This window comes from Bubalus kerabau, chromosome 10, assembly GCF_029407905.1.
Source record: "Bubalus kerabau isolate K-KA32 ecotype Philippines breed swamp buffalo chromosome 10, PCC_UOA_SB_1v2, whole genome shotgun sequence".
NCBI lineage: Eukaryota > Metazoa > Chordata > Mammalia > Artiodactyla > Bovidae > Bubalus > Bubalus kerabau.
The window spans coordinates 62,828,506-62,848,553 of NC_073633.1; the positions used below are offsets into that span (position 1 = coordinate 62,828,506).

Below are 20,048 nucleotides of genomic sequence, written 5' to 3' on the forward strand. Positions count from 1 at the left end.
TTGGCTTATAGAGTAGACATGGATTTGGATTCAAGCTCTAACACTTTTAAGGTCTAAGCCTTGATACAAGCATACCTTAGAGATGCTGTGCGTTTGGTTCTGGACCACTGCAATAAAGTGAATATCGCAATAAAATGAGTCACAATAATGTTTTGGTTTCCCAGTGCATAATACAACTATCATGCATACACTATACTGTAGTCTATTAAGTGTTCAATAGCATTATGTCTAAAAAAACCAATGTACATACCTTAATTAAAAATTACTTTATTGCTTCCCTGGTGGTTCAGTGGTAAAGAGCCTGCCAATGCAGGAGATGCATTTTCAATCCCTGGGTCAGGAACATCCCCTGGAGAAAGAAATGGCAACCCACTCCAGTATTCTCACCTGGAGAATCCCATGGACAGAGGAACCTGGCAGGCTACAGTCCATGGGGTTGCAAAAGAGTCAGGCACAACTTAGTGACAAAAAAAAAAAAAAAAAAACCCCAAAAGTTAATCATCATCTTTGCCTTCAACAAGTTATAATCTTTTTTTTGATGGAGGGTCTTGCCTCCACATTGGTCTTTGCTTACTGATCAGGGTAATGTGGCTATGGCAATTTCATTAAATAAGACAACAATGAAATTTGCTGCATTAATTGACTTGCCCTTTCATGAACTATTTCCCTGTATCATGCAGTACTGTTTGATAGCACTTTACCCACAAGAAATTCTTCCAAAATGGGAGTCAATCCTCTCAAACCCTGCTGCTTTGTTAACCAAGTTTAAATCCTTTGTTGTCATTTCAGCCATCTTCACCAGGAGTACATTCCCTCTCCAAAAAATACTTTCTTTGCACCTCCACAAGAAACAACTCCTCATTTAGGTTTTATTGTGAGATTGCCCTAATTCAGTCACATCTTCAGGCTCCACTTCTAATGCTTGCTATTTCTATCACATCTGCAGTTATTTCCTCCACTGAAATCTTAAACTCCTCAAAGTCATCCATGAGGGTCAGAATCAACTTCTTCCAAACTCCTGTTAATGTTGGTATTTGACCTCTTCCCATGAATCATGATTAATGGCATCTAGAATGGTGACCAGAGAAGGCAATGGCAACCCACTTCGGTACTCTTGTCTGGAAAATCCCATGGACGGAGGAGCCTGGTAGGCTGTAGTCTATGGGGTCGTGAAGAGTCGGACACGACTGAGCGACTTCACTTTCACTTTTCACTTTCATGCATTGGAGAAGGAAATGGCAATCCACTCCAGTGTTCTTGCCTAGAGAATCCCAGGGACAGGGGAGCCTGGTGGGCTGCCGTCTATGGGGTCGCACAGAGTCAGACACGGCTGGAGCAACTTAGCAGCAGCAGCAGAATGGTGACTCCTTTCCAGAATGGTTCAGTTACTTTGCCCAGTTCCATTAGAGGAATCAGTGTCTATAACAGTGAAAAGTATTTCTTAAAGAAAAAGACTTGAAAGTCAGAATGACTCCTGATCTGTGAGCTGCAGAATGAGTGCTCTGTTAACAGACATGAAAACCACATTAATCTTGTTTTGTATCTCCATCAGAGCCCTTGAGTGGTCAGGTGCATTATCAATGAGCAGTAATGTTTTGAAAGGAATCTTTTTTCCCTTGAGCAATTGGTCTCAACAGTGGGGTTAAAACATTCAGTAAACCATGTTGTCAACAGATGTGCTGTCATCCAAGCTTTGTTGTTCCATTTATACAGCACAGGCAGAGTAGTTTTAGCATAATTTTAAGGGCCCTTAGGATTTGGGATATAGTATATGAGCATTGTCTTCAGTTTCAAACTACCAACTCCATTGGCCTCTAACAAGAGTCAGTCTGTCCTTTGAAGCTGTGAAGCCAGGCATTAACTTCTCTCCAGCTATGAGAGTCCTAGAGGGCATCTTCTTCCAAAATAAGGCTGTTTTGTTTACACTGAAAATCTATTGTTTAGGGTAGCCACCTTCAGTATTTTAACTAGATCATCTGGGATAACTTACTGCAGCGTCTACATCAGCAGTTGCTGCTTCACCTTGCACTTCTCTGTTACGGAAATGACTTCTTTCCTTCAACCTTCACATTCTTCTTCTGCAGCTTCCTTACCTCTCAGCCTTTATGTAATTGAAGAGAGTTAGAGCCTTGCTGTAGATTTGGCTTTGGCTTAAGGGAATGTTGTGGCTGGTTTGATCTTCCTTCTAGACCACTCCAACTTTTTCCATATCAATGATTTGTGTGTTCTTTGGAGTAGCACTTTTAATTTCTTTTAAGAACTTTTTCTTTGGATTCACAACTTGACTATTTGGTGTAAGTGTTTTTGGTCTAGCTCAGCCTTCAATGCACCATCCTCACTAAGCTTAATCATTTCTAGCTTTTGACTTAAAGTGAGAGACCTGCAACTCCTCCTTTCACATGAAGACTTAGAGACCATTATAAGGTTATTAATTTGCCTAATATCAATATTGTCCTAAAGAATAGGAAGGCCCAAGGAGAGGAAGAGCCAGGGAAATAACCAGTAGTTGGAACAGTCAGAACACACACAGCATTATCAGTGAAGTTCACCATCTTATGTGGATGTGGTTCGCTGCACCACAAAACAAGTACAAAAGTAATATCAAAGGTCACAGATCACCAAAGCAAATGTAACAGGAATGAAAAAGTTTTAAATTTTGTGAGAATTATCAAAATGTGACACAGAGATGAAGTGAGCAAATCTTGTTGGAAAAATGGTGCCAGTAGACTTGCCTGACACAGGGTTGCCACAGACCCTCAATCTGCAAAGTACAGTAAAGCAGAGTGGAGTACAGTAAAGTGAGGTATGCTTGTATCTGTTAAAAAGCCTCAGAGGGGCACAGGACACTTCTGCTCTTCACATTTAGCCCCATCCTAAATGCCCCTTTTCTTCACCCCCAGCCATTCTCTTCTTTCCCCCATTTTGGTGTGACCCTCTTTCCCTACTCCAACCCCTTGGCTTACCTTTCTTCCCATCCGTTCCCCACTTTGCCACTGTAGGAGATGGTTGGTGGAAATGGTGGTCACATCACCTCTTTGCCTTCTGAGTGGTGGGATTGGGAGTGGGGCTCTCTGTTCTGGAAGTGAGGTGTAGCTTCCACTCTACATAAATTATGAAGGGATGGAGGTTTGTTTGGGGGAGGAAAGGGTGTTTCATTACTTCTCTGCTGCGTTGCTATCTGGCTGTTTTTCCTTCTTTCAAACCAAAATTTCCTGTATAATTCAGCTCTCCAAAGTCACTTTCATCTTTCTCTACTTCTAGAAATTAGAGACCCTTTAGAAGATTCTGGGAGCCTCTTTCTGATACTTCTTTTAAGCTACCCTCTTAGAGTATAATGTGTACAGCCAGGAACATTCATGTAATAAAGGTTTATTAAGAAATTATTAGACGGGCCCTGTATTAAGTGCTGAAGAGACAAAGGTGAATGAGACGCACTCGTCCTCTCAAGGAACCAACAGTCGGTAGAAGGAGATAGGCAAGCAAAGTCATCATTTAGTGGGATGAAAATTGCATGCAGTAATGGGGACATTGAGAGTAGAGTGCCAAATGATGGTGGGAAGTCAGGAAGTTCTTCTTAGAGAAGGCAGTACTTTAACACAGATGTGAAGGATAAATAGGAGTCTGTTGTTTGAAAGCAAGGGCTTATTTATAATACAGCGAACCCATAGTTTGGCATGACCAGACAGTGGCAGTGATGATTGAAAATGGAGGGAAAATGAAATGTTTAAGAATATATTCCACTGAGAGGTAAGGTTCTAATCCTGAACCTAGGTGGGTATATGGGAGTTTATTATGTCAACAGGTACAGTGTGTGTGTGCGTGCGTGTAGTTTCTGGAAAGTCCATCATGTGCTTTAACATAGTAGTTCCTAAATTTTCTACCTGAAAAACATGCCTTTAGGGTTATATGAATTACTTAGTAACCATTTGGCTATCAGTTATGTCAGGGATCGGAGGAAAGGGTATTCATGATTCAGGATTTCTCTTCTGCTTCAGTTCATAGCCTAGAGAAGCACTTAGTTATTTTAGGCTTGTTTGAATTGTCACATAAAGCATTCATTTTTGTGAATGTTTTCAATGGGGTATTAAAATTGAACCAAGTAGATTCCATGTTGCCAAATTGCCATGACTTAATAGGGGAACCATGAAGGATGTGCATGTGTGCTGTCTGTAAGCAAATCACGTGCATGGGAGTTTGGGGAAGGGAGAGAATCACATGGATCAGATTTTTGGGATTTAGAGACTGGTCATTTACTGTCAGTCTCATTCCCAAGGTGTCTGAGGCCTCAGAAACTATTATTCTGAATACTCAAACTTTTGGGTTCCTTGACTGACAAAATGCAAGTTCGCAAAACTTCCAGTGAGTCACCTGCATTAATCAAGGACCAGTTGAGTGTTGTCATTGTGGTAGAATACAATGAGAATGATGACGGCTGCCTCCTTCAGCACACAGGGATGGGTGTAACCCCTGAGAAGCCATGCTGTTTGGTGCCCCTCTCTGCAGGGACCTGTACAGGCATGTCCCCTGAACCCGCCTTTCCAGGGCTCTCCCATTAGACTCAGTCAGCTTTACCTCGTCGTAAATTATGTTGTATGGCAGATGGTTTTTATTTTCCTTGCAAGGTACTAATCTTTGATGTGTATTTATATTTCAGTGTTTTCTGTTTTAAGCCTTTTTCTCTTTTCTTCATGTCCTACAGTTTTTGTGGCTTTAGTCACAGTACCTCATATCCCAAATCCTTGTTTTCCCTTCTTCTACAGTTTCTGCCTCAGTGTTCACTCTTTGCCTACTACTCCACGAGTCTCTTCTCTAAGTCTCTGACTCCTACCCCATCTCAGCTGTGCTTTGTAGCTTCAGGAAAAATCCTGAGGTGGGTCTGTGAAGTTTGCCTTTGCTACTTCTCTTTGCCATTCTCCTGACTTTTCCCCCTTCCTTTGCCCTACCTCTGCCTTAAGTAGAATCAACACAAATGTCCCACTAACTGTGGTCAAGGAGGTGAGCCAGTCTAGATGGGGTTCAAAGATGGTTTAAGGAGCATGCAGTCTAGTGTAGGAGGTCTGAGGTATCGTAAGTGAGGCATTTGAAGGACTCACAAGGTAATGAGGGATAGAGTAGTGTGAGTTAAAAATGGAATGGGGAGCATTGCAGGAAAGCTTCACCCTCTATTAGCTAATGCAGACAGCTAGTGACAGAGTTGTTACAAGACATTGGACCTTCCCTTGTCTTGTCTTGCTGGAACTCTGTCAGGGCTGGTTCACTTTGGCTAGGATTATCTTTCACTAACTGCTTCGGTTTCACTAGGTACCTGGGCAGACTTAGTGGGTAGGTGTATCCACTCCTATTTCTGATTCCTCCCTGACTGTTGCTAACACGTATCTCTTTTAGGTTCTCGTGTGATCTTGGGACCTTGCCTTCTTGTCTTCCTTTTCAGTCTTCACACTGGATGTAGCTGAACAAGCTTAGTCCTCTTCATCAGGGCTGCCATGTGTATTTTCTCTGGGGGCTTAAGGGGACAGTGGAAAGTAGGGTTGGAGGTGATAGAGGCAATAAGAAGGGGCGTTGTCAGGTTGAGATTCCTCTCTGTTTCAGCATCTAAGGTATATATATTTTCCCAACTGACCTAGTTCTGTATAGTTGTTTCTGCAGAGTCACTGATCCTCACTGATTAAGATGGAAAAGAATAAAAAAGAGACAGTGGTAATAATAGACTGATTTCTGACCTATTTCTCCTTGGATATTTTCCCCAGAGATAGAAATAAGATAACGGAGAAGGCGATGGCACCCCACTCCAGTACTCTTGCCTGGAAAATCCCATGGACGCAGGAGCCTGGTAGGCTGCAGTCCATGGGGTCTCGAAGAGTTGGACACGACTGAGCGACTTCACTTTCACTTTTCACTTTCATGCATTGGAGAAGGAAATGGCAACCCACTCCAGTGTTCTTGCCTGGAGAATCCTAGGGATGGGGGAGCCTAGTGGGGTGCCATCTGTGGGGTCGCACAGAGCCAGACATGACTGAAGCGACTTAGCAGCAGCAGCAGAGATAAGATAAGGGGGAAGTTGGTTGTCAGAGTGAGGTTTGGTATTTCAATATCTTGCCTCTGGTGAGTGTAAGGGCCTTAGCCTCTGTCTTCTATATGTAAGTGTTGTTAACATCTGGCTCTTGGAAATCAAACCTTTGGCAAAGTACCAGCTCATTACTGCTTCCAAAATACTTGTAGAAATCTGAGCTAGAGCTTGCTATGGACAAAACACAAAGGCACTTCTTTCTAAATTTAGTTGAAAACTCATGTTTAGAGCAGGTCAGCCATGATTCTACATACTCACTTGGACCCATTTCGCTTTTTGTGTTTTCATCAGTCAAGGTAGTAGGTTATTTCATGACTCTGAGTCTCATGCTTCAGACATCTTTTCTGGAACTAGTAAATCCCTTTCAGAAAAAGTTATAGAAATACTGGCTTTCTAAAGTAGGCTTCAGAGTGGAAGCAGTTAGTAAACAGAAATGTTTATTTAATTTATTTTTTAATTGATGGAAAAATGCTTTACAATTTTGTGATGGTTTCTGCCATACAACAGTTATGGCAAATCAGCAGTGATTATACATGTACCACCTCCCTCTTGAGCCTCCCAGAAATCTTTATTGAATGAGTAAGATTTTAGTAATGTGTATGGATATTACTCAGTTTAAGGGGCTGTATAAATGAGGGAAAAGTTATGAAATAAGTTGTAGTAACATATTTGGTATATAACATTTATAATCACTTCTTATGGAAAAAACATTTAGTAACAATCTCAGCCTATACATATATATTGGTTTATACCTTTCACAGAATTTCTGTGAAAACCTTGTATAAACCTTGGAGATAAACTAGATGAGTCTTGCTGTCATCCCCCATCTTGCAGATACCTGAAATAAAAGCTAAAAGACCAATCTGGTAGTCCTGCGATTGGAACCCATAACCCGGCTTGGTACCCTTTTCTCTACAAACTGTTCAGACCAAAAATCGGCATGAATCTATGATAATAAGAGATAAATAAAGCAAGGGGTGAGGTTTTGTTCTGTTTTTGTTTTTTTTTTCTATGCTCACTTCTATTCAATTTAAGGATTGGCATTCTTTTAGCAAATACTCAGGGCCCAGCTGTGTACCAGATACACAAGCACTTGATACAGTGTTGAACAAGACAAATATGGAACTTATATTCTAACAAAGAAAAATAGTAAATACTTAAACAAGAAATAGCATAAATAAATTCAGGTAGTAATAAAAGCTCTGAAGAAAATAGAGAAAGACTGGTGTTGGTGATATTTTCATATGTGATATATTCCTGAAAATGGGCACCAAGGTTTAGTGTACATATGTTTTAAAGGGAGAGTCCTTTCTAAGGAATCCAAACAGTCATAAAACACCTCTTCATTGTGGTGTTTGGAGGACCCAATCAAAATTGGTCTGCAGTTCAAAATTGGCTTAAGTCCAGAGGGTGTAGTTAAGGCTAAAGATTTGCTGTTTTAGAAACTCCTGTTGATACCTCTTTCATGATATTGAGGCTAGGATGAATATTCCATTTTACCATTTTCACTCATCTTTCTAAAATAATGAAAACAAAATATAGACAGCAGTGCCTTCTCATTTTTTAAAAATTAGCAACAGAACTTTCTTCAAAGCAAATTCCAGATGTCCAGTATGTAAAACAGCTGTGGCTCCTCTGCTCATAATGATCCCCCATGAATACTGAGAAATCACTAAGGGTTTGCAGAACACAGGATGAAAACTACAATAAAAAATTCAAATTTTAAATCTTATGATTGAAAAAAATAGCTGTGCTGCTGAAACTAGCACAGCCACCACACCAGAGCTTCCAAATCTTGTTCTTAGACCCATGAAAGTCTGCATTCAGTGAAAAAATAGGTTTATACGTACATTTTAATCTAAAATTAAATTTTGGGGTAGCATTCTTAATATAAGGCAAAGTCAAATTTTAATCAAGGCTATTTCTTCAGAGCATAGTTTCCCCCACTTCCATAGTGTTATTGAGATAGAATTGACATACTGCACTGTATGAGTTTAAGGTGTATGGCATAATGATTGGAATTGCATATATTGTGAAATTATTACCACAATACAGAGCATTGTGCCTTTTAATAATGTGGACTTATGGTACTACTGAGGCTAAAGTACTTTTCATCTGCTAATTTAAAAGTTAAATTTCATATTTGCTGCGTTTTATTTTGTTCGTAAACTGTTTAATTATAAATACATCCATGGTTTTTTAATATCATTATAAAGTAATTGAATTGCTGGTTTAAATATTTTTTTCTTCTTGTCTTCTAGTTTGCCAGGGTTTGGATACCTGATCCTGAAGAAGTTTGGAAGTCAGCAGAGCTGCTCAAAGATTATAAGCCAGGAGATAAAGTTCTCCTGCTTCAACTTGAGGATGGAAAGGTAGGAATTCTGCTTTTATTTGTTGTTATTGGCATAAAGTAAAGGAAATTCAAAAGGGTAAATTTGCTGTGAGATACTTAACTTCACTTGGAAGTTAAATTTTGAATTAATCGAATATTTTCACTTAACTGATAAAAATGGCAAACAATTTTCTATCCCAAAGGGTTAGTGAAAATAGCAGATACTTTAAAAAACCCATTATTTTGGCTTATGAATTTATTATGACCTGATTTAGATTCACATCTAATCCTCCCATAGATATTCCTGTTTATCTGTATTTTGTTTAGGATATCACTTAAATAATTCATTTTTAACTAAGAAAACAACTAAGAAAACTAAGAATTATTAACTAAGAAAACAACATTTCAAGAGCCAGCTTGAGATATGATATTTGCTGGAAATAGGTGTTTGAAAAATATTTACTTAGAAGCTATTATCTATAAAACCCTTTGCTAGTGGCCAGAAAAACCTATAACCAGTTGTGTCTCTGCACTTTCCCATCTTCATTCACTGCAGAATAGACTCTTAGTTCCACCCTTTTTATTCTCTCCACTGCATTTGACAGGGCATGTCACACTTTTAGTGTGACATTAATTTCTTCTAAACAATTTATAATCTAGCCAGGAGAATGCAGGATATAAAAAGTAGTTCAATACTGCAATACTAAAAATGTCAAAAGATAAGCTTATGATTAATTGCCAAGTGAGTAATACTGTCCTGACAGTTAATATGTATTGAACACTTACTATGTACCAGGTGTAGTTCTGAGTCCTTGATATCCTGTAACTCACTTAATCCTCACAACAATCCTATGAGGTGAGCCTGTTATTATTACCACTTTATGGATGAAGTACTGAGACTCAGAAAGTTTGGGACTTGCTCAGAGTTATACAGGCATTAAGGGATGAAGTTGGGACTTTAAGCCAGTAGATTGTCTTTATGGTCTGTGCTCATAACCACTGTGCTGTGCTGTAAAGACAGTGAGGACTTTAGGGTCCCAAGAGAGGGAAACATCACTGTGGGGTGCTTCAGGGAAGACTCCCAAGAGAAGGAAGAGTTTTGACTAGACAGAATTTAGATTAACAAAGAGAAAGGGGATAGACTTTGTGGGACTTGGAATATATTTTGAAGATAGTGAATATCACAAGTTGACTGAACAGAGATTTAGAAAGGTGTGTGTTCACCAGTCAGAATGGCTGCGATCCAAAAGTCTACAAGTAATAAATGCTGGAGAGGGTGTGGAGAAAAGGGAACCCTCTTACACTGTTGGTGGGAATGTAAACTAGTACAGCCACTATGGAGAACAGTGTGGAGATTCCTTAAAAAACTGGAAATAGAACTGCCTTATGATCCAGCAATCCCACTGCTGGGCATACACACTGAGGAAACCAGAAGGGAAAGAGACACGTGTACCCCAATGTTCATCGCAGCACTGTTTATAATAGCCAGGACATGGAAGCAACTAGATGTCCATCAGCAGATGAATGGATAAGAAAGCTGTGGTACATATACACAATGGAGTATTCCTCAGCCATTAAAAAGAATACATTTGAATCCGTTTTAATGAGGTGGATGAAACTGGAGCCTATTATACAGATTGAAGTAAGCCAGAAAGAAAAACACCAATACAGTATACTAACGCATATATATGGAATTTAGAAAGATGGTAACAGTAACCCTGTGTACGAGACAGCAAAAGAGACACTGATGTATAGAACAGTCTTATGGACTCTGTGGGAGAGGGAGAGGGTGGGAAGATTTGGGAGAATGGCATTGAAACATGTAAAATATCATGTATGAAACGAGTTGCCAGTCCAGGTTCGATGCATGATACTGGATGCTTGGGGCTGGTGCACTGGGACGACCCAGAGGGAGGGTATGGGGAGGGAGGAGGTTTCAGGATGGGGAACACATGTATACCTGTGGCGGATTCATTTTGATATTTGGCAAAACTAATACAATTATGTAAAGTTTAAAAATAAAATAAAATTAAAAAAAAGAAAAAAAAAAAAGAAGGGTGTGTGCTCTAGTTTAAGGCTAGTATGTTAGGGTACTTGCTATGTATCATGTTAAGAAGAGACAAAAAAAAAGAAGAGGCAAAAAATATGCTCTCTGACATTAATGTAAAATAAGAAAGTACATATACTTAGGAATAGTGTGACATATGATATAATAAATATAAATAAGAAACAAAAATAGAACAGAGTGGAGACTGGTCAGAGGAACTGATGAAGGCTAAGAGTCAGAGAGGCATCGTCTAAAGAATGAATAGACAAGGAGGAGTGCATTTCAGGGATCTGGAGGAGCCTCAGCAAGGGCAGGGAAGCATGCACAGTATTGTGCATTTAGAGAACTGTACAAGTTTCATGTTGTTGAGATTTGACGGGAGAGGACTGGCAGGAATATGGGGGTGGGGGGGTACCAGATCAAAGAGAGCCTCGTGTTCATGCTGCAACTCTTAAACTTCAACTGGTATATCTGGGAAGTGATTGTAGTGTTTTTAAACAGACGAGTGCCAAGTTTTCTGTTTTAGAAAGGACTCACTGGTGGTGGAGTGGAGAATGAATTTCAGGAGAGCAAAACAGAGGCAAGGCAATTATTCAGAAAGAAGGCAGGGAAGAATTAGACCAGATTAGAAGGGCCTTGACTACCAAATAAGGAATTAACTTATTCAATATTCATTGATCATCCACTCTGTGAGGCACGTTAGGTACTTTAGGCTATATTTTCTTATGATAATTCGCACAGCAAACCCGTGCGTTCGCATGTGGTATTGTAACTATTTTCCAAATAAGGAAGCCCAGACTCAGAGATATTAAGCAGTCTGCCTGAGATCACACAGCCATTTTTTGTATGGCAGAAGCCAATGCAAAGACTAGTCAGCTTTGGAAAAGGACATTAGATCCTAATAAACAGACAAAGAGAGGTCGAGGGTCAGACTGTAAAAATTTCCTCCCCATTTTGCAGAATTCATTCCGACCTGATTTGAACATTTGACCTCTATATATCTCTTTAGTATTAACAAAAGTATTAGAAAAAGTCTTTTTACAAAACTAACTTGTCCATCTCTGCAATTATATTGCTGTTTTTTTCCTTTTCATGTGTTGTATGTTGTTTCCCCTTAATACATAATTGAGTGACAGTCTCCATGCTTGACTTTGCCATAAAGCCATATTCCTTAAAATGAGTAGTACTTCATAATTTGGAGGGCCAAGCACTTCATTAAAAGTCTAATAAAAACTATGGACTGTATTTTAAAGAAATACACATATGTGTATGTACTTACACATACATGCATAGACGCAAAGTGTTAACATCTAATTTTAAGGGATTCTTGGGCCTCTCTGGGTTCAGGAGTTCCCAAGTACCTACCACATACCAAACATTGTCTCCTTTAATTTTTAGCACACACCTGTGAGCTATTTCCATTATGCCCTTTTTACAAATGAAAGATTAAGGTTAAATAATATACACAAGACCACACAAGAAGTAAATAGCAGTTTCAGGACTTGAACCTGCGTTGATCTGGCTCTAGAGCCAAGCTCTTAGCACTCTCTTATATTGTCTGTCACTTATACCAGGTGAAGAGGATAAAAAAAGAATTATTTTCCCGTAGAAAATTATCTGGCCTAGTAACTAGGTAGAAAAAATAATCTAGGCTTTGACTTTTCAAACTGTATTAGCAAAAAATGTTGCTATGAGTTAATACATCTAGTGAAAACAGACTCTCCTTATTTTTTGCTGTTTCCACCAATTTCTGTGGTTTTGGGGGGGTACCAGGAAAATGTATTTAATAACTGAGAAACAAATCAGGAATAGGAAATGATCAAAATGTATTAATACATGCCTGTATCAGGTTTTTGCCATGATTTATTCAGATGCTGTATCTTGTGCATTTTCAGGATTTGGAATATCGTCTAGATCCAAAGACCAAGGAACTGCCTCATTTAAGAAACCCTGACATACTTGTGGGTGAAAATGACCTCACAGCCCTCAGTTATCTTCACGAGCCTGCTGTACTCCATAATCTCAGAGTCCGCTTTATTGATTCCAAACTTATTTATACATATTGTGGTGAGTGTGCATTGTTGTCTGAGTGAACTATGAATTCTTTTTGCTAATGGACATAACCATGGAAATAATGTGCATGAGAAAGAAGGCTGTGGGTGGATCTTTTCTTAGAAACATATTCACTTCAGAGTTATCAAAAGATTTCAGTTCAGTTCAGTTGCTCAGTTGTGTCCGACTCTTTGTACACCAGGCCTCCCTGTCCATCACCAACTTCCGGAGTTCATCCAACCCCGTGTCCATTGAGTTGGTGATGCCATCCAACCATCTCATCCTCTGTCATCCCCTTCTCCTCCCGCCCTCAATCTTTCCCAGCATCAGGGTCTTTTCAAATGAGTCAGCTCTTCGCATCAGGTGGCCAAAGTATTGGAGTTTCAGCTTCAGCATCAGTTCTTCCAGTGAATATTCAGGACTGATTTCCTTTAAGATGGACTGGTCGGATCTCCTTGCAGTCCAAGGGACTCTCAAGAGTCTTCTCCAACACCACAGTTCAAAAGCATCAATTCTTCAGTGCTCAGCTTTCTTTATAGTCCAACTCTCATATTCATACATGACCACTGGAAAAACCATAGCCTTAACTAGACGGGCTTTTGTTGGCAAAGTAATGTCTCTGCTTTTCAATATGCTGTCTAGGTTGGTCATAACTTTCCTTCCAAGGAGTAAGCATCTTTTAATTTCATGGCTGCAGTCACCATCTGCAGTGATTTTGGAGCCCAGAAAAATAAAGTCAGCCACTGTTTCCACTGTTTCCCCATCTATTTGCCATGAAGTGATGGGACCAAATGCCATGATCTTAGTTTTCTGAATGTTGAGCTTTAAGCCAACTTTTTCAGTCTCCTCTTTCACTTTCATCAAGAGGCTCTTTAGTTCTTCTTCACTTTCTGCCGTCAGGGTGGTGTCATCTGCATATCTGAGGTTATTGATATTTCTCTCGGCAATCTTGATTCCAGCCTGTACTTCCTCCAGCCAAGCATTTCTCATGATGTACTCTACATATAAGGTAAATAAGCAGGGTGACAATATACAGCCTGACATACTCCTTTTCCTTTTTGGAACCAGTCTGTTGTTCCATGTCCAGTTCTAACTGTTGCTTCCTGACACGTATACAGATTCTCAAAAGATTTACCAGTGTTCATTAGCTAGTTGCATTTTATGCTGAATAAACTCTTTTATGAACTTACATAATATTACTCAGAATACAAGGAACTGGGTCCATCTTTTGCTTTTTCTCTGCATAGAAGTTGTATGCCATATTCAATACTGATTTGCAAGTTATTTTCATCTCTTACAAAAACCAATACTTGAAGAGTAGGCATCCAAAGACTTATCTTTGGGGCGGGTTCAAGATGTTTTCTTTTTCTCAATATGCTTAGCAGTGCAGGACTGACTTGAGTTGTAGTAACACTTTTGCTTGATCTGCTTGCCTGGGCCCCTGCTCATTCCAGTAGTAGCTGCCAGTGACCCAGTCCAGGATTTTTTTTTTCCCTCTCCTAGCAGTTAAGCATACATGTATATGTTCCCCTTTTCCTTCTTTTTCTTCTTTCTCTGCTTCCTTCTTATTCTTCATTTTCTCTAGCTCTTTTTTCTCTACTGAGTTTTTAATCCTTCTTTCACTAAGTATTATCTGCTGAGTCTCAGGTCTGGGATTTCTATCCATTTCCTTCTAAGTCTCTGCTGCATGTACCCAACTTAGTGCTCAACATTTCTTCATTGGGCTCCAGTTTGGGGCAGGGACAGCTATCTTTTCTTCTTAAAAGAATTTATATTCTTGATATTTGCTCTTTTTCTTTCCTACCTACTAAGTCTTTTGGTCAATATTCATTTTTTCTTCAGTTTATCTTTCTTGCACATATGCTACCTTCTCAGTGAAGCCTTTCCTGTCCACCCCATATTTTCTTCTCCTAGACATCAATATTCCTTCTCTATTTAATCCCCCGTTTACCTTACTATCTATCCTGTAATATATATATATATATTTTTTTTTTCTTATTTATTGTCTGAATTTCCCTCTAGATTACAAGGTCCAGGAGGACAAAGATTTTTCCTTTTTAAAAAAAATTTTTTTATTGAAATATAGTTGATGTGGTGGCTCAGACGGTAAAGAATCCACCTGCAGTGCGGGAGACCTGGGTTCGATCCCTGGGTAGGGAAGATCCCCTGGAGAAAAGAATGGCTACACACTCCAGTATTCTTGCCTGGAAAATTCCATGGACAGAGGAGCCTGGTGGGCCCCAGTCCATGGGGTCACAAAGAGTTGGACATGACTGAGTGACTTTGACTTTCACTTTACAGTGTTATATAACTTACAGGTGTACAGTATAGTGATCACAGTTTTTAAAGGTTATACTCTATTTAAATTAGTCTTTTTTTTTTTTTTTACCTGCTATAAATATAACACTTAGAAAAGACTCAAAACTTAATTGTAGTCAAATATTTGTTGAATGAATGACTAAAGTTAACATATATCTGGTATAAAATTTAAGGAAATACCAAAAAAAAGGTATAAAAAAGGAAAAATAATTACATGTAATTCACCACTGAAAAATAACCAATATTAAGTTGTCTTATATCCTGTGTGTAAATGTAAAAGAGTATAAATAAATATAAAATTGGAATCAGTCTATATATAGTTGTGTGTCATCTTTTCCTATGGCACTTAATATTTGTCACAAACATGATCTGCATCACATGGATATAATAATACATATTAAACCACTCTCCCTTTTTAAAAAAAATTCATTGAAATATAATTGATTCACAATGTCATATTTAGTTTCTGCTATATAGCAACATGACTCAGTTATACATATGTATATTCTTTTTCATGTTCTTTTCCATTGTGGTTTATCACAGGATGTAGAATATAGTTTCCTGTACTATACATAAATCACTGTCCCTCTGTTTTGTATTTTGTTTCTACTTTTCACTGTTATGAATAACTTTATAATAAACATCTTTATTTTTTTTTAATCCCTGTACATGAATATATGTTTATTTCATTTGGATACATTTCTAGAAGTAGAATTTTTGGTTTAAATATTATAAAAATATTTGAAGTTCTTCCAATATTGCCACAATTTTTACTACTTTAAATAACCTAGTCTTGTTTGTAAATGGTTTTTTAGTTAGGACTTAATAGTTCACAGGCAAATGCTGTGGTATATTTTGACTCTTAGCAATTTGTTAGTTTGATATTAATTGAATTTTAACTGTGATTCTCACTTTACCACGTTGGATATGCCCATTAGGATATTATTAACTTCCTTTGGTTTTTTGCCTTTCTTCCCAGGTATAGTCCTAGTAGCTATAAATCCTTATGAACAGCTGCCTATTTATGGAGAAGATATTATTAATGCATATAGTGGTCAGAACATGGGTGATATGGATCCACATATCTTTGCAGTAGCTGAAGAAGCTTACAAGCAAATGGCCAGGTTGGTGGAAGCTCTATTACTATTTCATTACTTTTATTGGATGTGATCTTTTCTTCTTTACTGAGTCACAGATATTTTAAAATACAGTGAATAACAACTTGTAAATTATTAAATAAACAGCCTCGATTGTTTCAGGTGGCCTGAATTATTATCAAAATCACCTAACATTTGTAAAAGGACATATAATCCTGTGACTATTCAAGGACAGATGTCACGTTTTATAGATGAATGGATCAAGGTTTGGAGGTATTAAGTGACTTGCCCAATGTTATTCATCTAGTGAGTGGCAGACCAGAACTAAAAGGCCTAAATGCTGATAGAAATCTGTCTGTATCTGGGGTAATTAAAACAGGAAACTGTGAGTTTTAAGTTAGTGAATTTTAGGGTATCAGTGATCCTGAACAGCATCAGGAAAATGTCTTTGATGATAACTGTGGAACCCTAATAATATTTTTAGAGTGGAGAATGAGAGAAAAATCTACTTTCAAGACTAGATTATGCTCTTGATAATATAATTTAATGCAAAATTATGCATGCATTGAAGGATAGTCTATTTTTAACCTATTTCTCCAGTCTACAGGTAAGGATGTGGCATGTTATAAACATGATATTGGAAACCCTCAAGCAGTTTATGGAGAGAAAACTAATACTGCAGAGTTTTTTATTTTCTCCTTTCCAACAAGAAAGAATGTTTGTACATAACTGGACCAGTGTGTGACAGAATTTTAGAATTATTTCAATGACAGAATCCATAGAAGTCATTATACCCTTTTGTTAGTAAAATAGTATTGATACTTCTAATAACAGGTAAAAGCTATTAAGTACTCTTTCTGTGCAAGGCACTGTTTAATTGCCTCCCATTTACTAAGTAGTTTTATCCTTATAGGACTCATCCAAGGTTGGTATTGTCATTTTATAGATGAGAAAGCTAATGATAGAAATGAACTTTTACAAATCAGAAACAAAGTCATGAACATAGAGAATAGATTTGTTTCCAGGGGTGAGGCAGAGTAGAAGAGGGATGGACTGGGAGTTTAGGATTAGCAGATGCAAACTATTATATACAGAATGAATAAATGATAAGGTCCTATGTATAGCATAAGAAACTATATTAAGTATTCTGTGACAAACCATAATGAAAAAGAACATTAAAAAATAAATGTATTAGTAAAATGATTTCAAAATCAATTGGTCTGACACTATGAAATATTGACATATTAAATATAAAATGACAAAGCACGGTTTTGTTCTACATGTCATATTATTTCAGATTCTGCTATAGAATAGTAACCAAAAGTTTACTTTTAAGTTTAAAAGTGAGAAAATTCCATTTATTGATACAATTTTTTCCCCCTGAAATATTGGATTGGCCAGAGTTCATTTGGGCTTTTCCACTACATCTTATGGAAAAACAAACTTGAATGAACTTTTTGGCCAGCTCAGCAGAAAAGCCTGACAGTATTTTATTTACTTGGTATTTAGCTCTGCAAAACAATGCTAACACCTTACAAGTTGAACCTGAGAGCTACTGGGCAGAGAGGGGATTGCATGGTATTCCCTGCTTAAAAATAAATCCCTGGGAAATTTTTTACAGTTTATAGAGAATTATATGACTTTTTTGAAAATACTATTTTTAAATATGAAAGCTTGGCTCTCACCATCCATGTTACTGGTAATCCACAGTTTTTGGATTATATGAATATTTCTGGCTTTTTACCCTTTAATTTGCTTTGGTTTCTTAATATTACCTCCTTAATATTTCCTCTGTGACTCCAGCATGACTTCTTAATGGCAAGTTTGTTTTCCCTTTGTTCAGTTTTGTTTTTAGATAGTTTTAAAATATGCATCAGTCAATGATGATATTATGTTTGCCACTTATATGAGTTAATCTACACCCATAAAATGTGCCACAAGCCCATGCATTGGGAGCGTGGAGTCTTAACCACTGGACCACCAGGGAAGTCCCTAAGGTGATTATTTTAAACTTTGAAATTAGTAAGTACCTTATGGGAAAATACTTTGAGACTATGCAAATATCCTGTTTCTCATAATATACTTTCACTCACTAATTTTAACATCCATCAGCAGTTCTTACCTGCAGCAGTTATTACTGTGGTATTTGCCAGGTGGTTGTTTGCTATTTCCATCATTCCTTCTACAGGTATGGATAGAAGTCTAATCTAAGGAAAAGCTATTTCTTTCCTCCCCAACTTACTATTTTTTTTGTATTTGTATCAGTATGAACTCATGGACATGCATTTCATACTATGGATTATTCTGCATTCGCGTGTGTGTACTTAGTTGCTCAGTCATGTCCAACTCTTTGCAACCCCATGGACTGCAGCCTGCCAGGCTCCTCTGTCCATGGGGATTCTCCAGGCAAGAATACTGGAGTGGGCTGCCATTTCCTTCTCCAGGGGATCTTCCCAACCCAGGGATCGAATCCAGGTCTCCTGCATTGTAGACAGATTCTGTACCTACTCTACATTACTATCATTATTTATTTTGTTCAAACTGTCTCAGATCTGGCCATTGAGAGCTCTTTCCAGTGTCCTTTCACATTCTCCATCATCTTTTGAGCATTTCCTTACTTTCTAGCACCATCTGACTCATTTTCTAATTTTCTTGCCCCAACCCCCAATGAATTCAGCCATTTCTTCAAGGACCCCTGGTTCCTTGTACTGAAGAAATGGCACTTAGGAACTAAGATCTGGGTGCTAGATGCATTCATTACTTGGGTATCCTTGCCTATAAACCTTCTCAGTGCACACAGCTAAGAAATACGTTGCCCCCCACACCTATTCGCCAACAGAAGGTATTGTCATCATTTAAAATTTCCACCAAACTGACAGATGAGAAATGGTATCCTAGTGTTGTTTTAATTTACCTTTCTCTAAGTAGCACAGACTTTGCACATCTTTACACACACACACACATACCTGTATCTATATAATGTATATATATTTAAAACCATAAAACTATTAAAATTACTGATTCCTCCAATTTCAATTCAACACCACAGTTTTTATTTAATTTATATTTTGTCTTTATTTTTTAAATTTTTATTGATGTTTATCCTCACTCTGACTAGTGTTGGGGTACCATATGGTGATCTTCTGTTTTGTTTTGTTTTTAATTGTATTTATTTTTTATTTATTTTTTGGTGAAATTGGGTCTTCGTTGCTGTATGTGGGTTTGTCTGATTGCAGTGAGTGGGCTTCTCGTTGTGGTGGCTTCTGTTATTGTGAAGCATGGGCTCTAGGTCCACAGGCTTCAGTCTCTGAGGCTCGTGGGCTCTAGTTGTGGCGCATTGACTCAGTTGTCCTGTGGCATGTGGAATCTTCCTGGATCAGGGATTGAACTCACGTCGCCTGCATTGGCAGGTGATTCTTAACCACTGGACCACCAGGGAAGTCCCCAAACCATAGTTTTTATTCTTGATTTCTTTTTTCTTCTTTTAACTTCTTTCTTTGATCTTGAGAAACTTGACTCTCCTTATCCATAGTATATTTACTTGTTTGCTCAATCCTAGAATAGTCTTAGTTTCAGAAATGCTAACCCATAGCCCTGTGAAAAGCAAATTTACCACTCAAGTGCAATATTGTGTCCAGGTCATTTTGTCTTTAGTCTTACATAATATGAAGTACCAATTTCCAAAGTTACCTAAGTTGGTTCATTTTTTCCCCACTTAACATTAATTTGTTGAACCACTCTCCCATATATAATCATTTAGATTGTTTGCAACATTTTGCAATTGCAAACAGTGCTACAATAAATAAGTTTGTATATTTATTATTTATTATATACATTTTTATATTTGTATTTCTTTATTTGTTTCTCTTCCAAGTTGCTTTTAAGTCTTGGGGACAAAATATACAGTCTGACTCAGATACACCATGGAGCAAGGCCTAGATAATGAGACAATTTTGCCCACATCTTGGGGATAAGGGTGATATATATGTCTTTATGAAAACTATTAAAAAAAAAAAAAGTAAACTCTGTACAACATTCTCCAGGAGCTAAAGCCCAAGAGAACCCACTGGCAGTCTATCATCGGTAGGACCTTAGAGGCATCTCAGGGATGGAAGGAGAGGTAGGCAGTTTTTC

General features: G+C 38.0%; 1 protein-coding gene across 6 annotated transcripts in view; it reads left to right on the top strand.

Moving 5' to 3' along the window:
- MYO5A (myosin VA) overlaps positions 1 to 20,048 on the top strand; it is a 206,323-nt gene that overhangs the window by 65,218 nt on the left and 121,057 nt on the right. For 5 of the 6 annotated variants that reach the window (XM_055537938.1, XM_055537941.1, XM_055537940.1 and 2 more), the window contains 3 exons: positions 8,329 to 8,439; positions 12,342 to 12,513; positions 15,797 to 15,941. In XM_055537938.1, coding sequence (XP_055393913.1) covers positions 8,329 to 8,439; positions 12,342 to 12,513; positions 15,797 to 15,941 — 428 coding nt within the window. Of the gene's footprint in view, positions 1 to 8,328; positions 8,440 to 12,341; positions 12,514 to 15,796; positions 15,942 to 20,048 lie in introns of those variants that run through there. The other variant, XM_055537943.1, reaches the window with a different exon arrangement.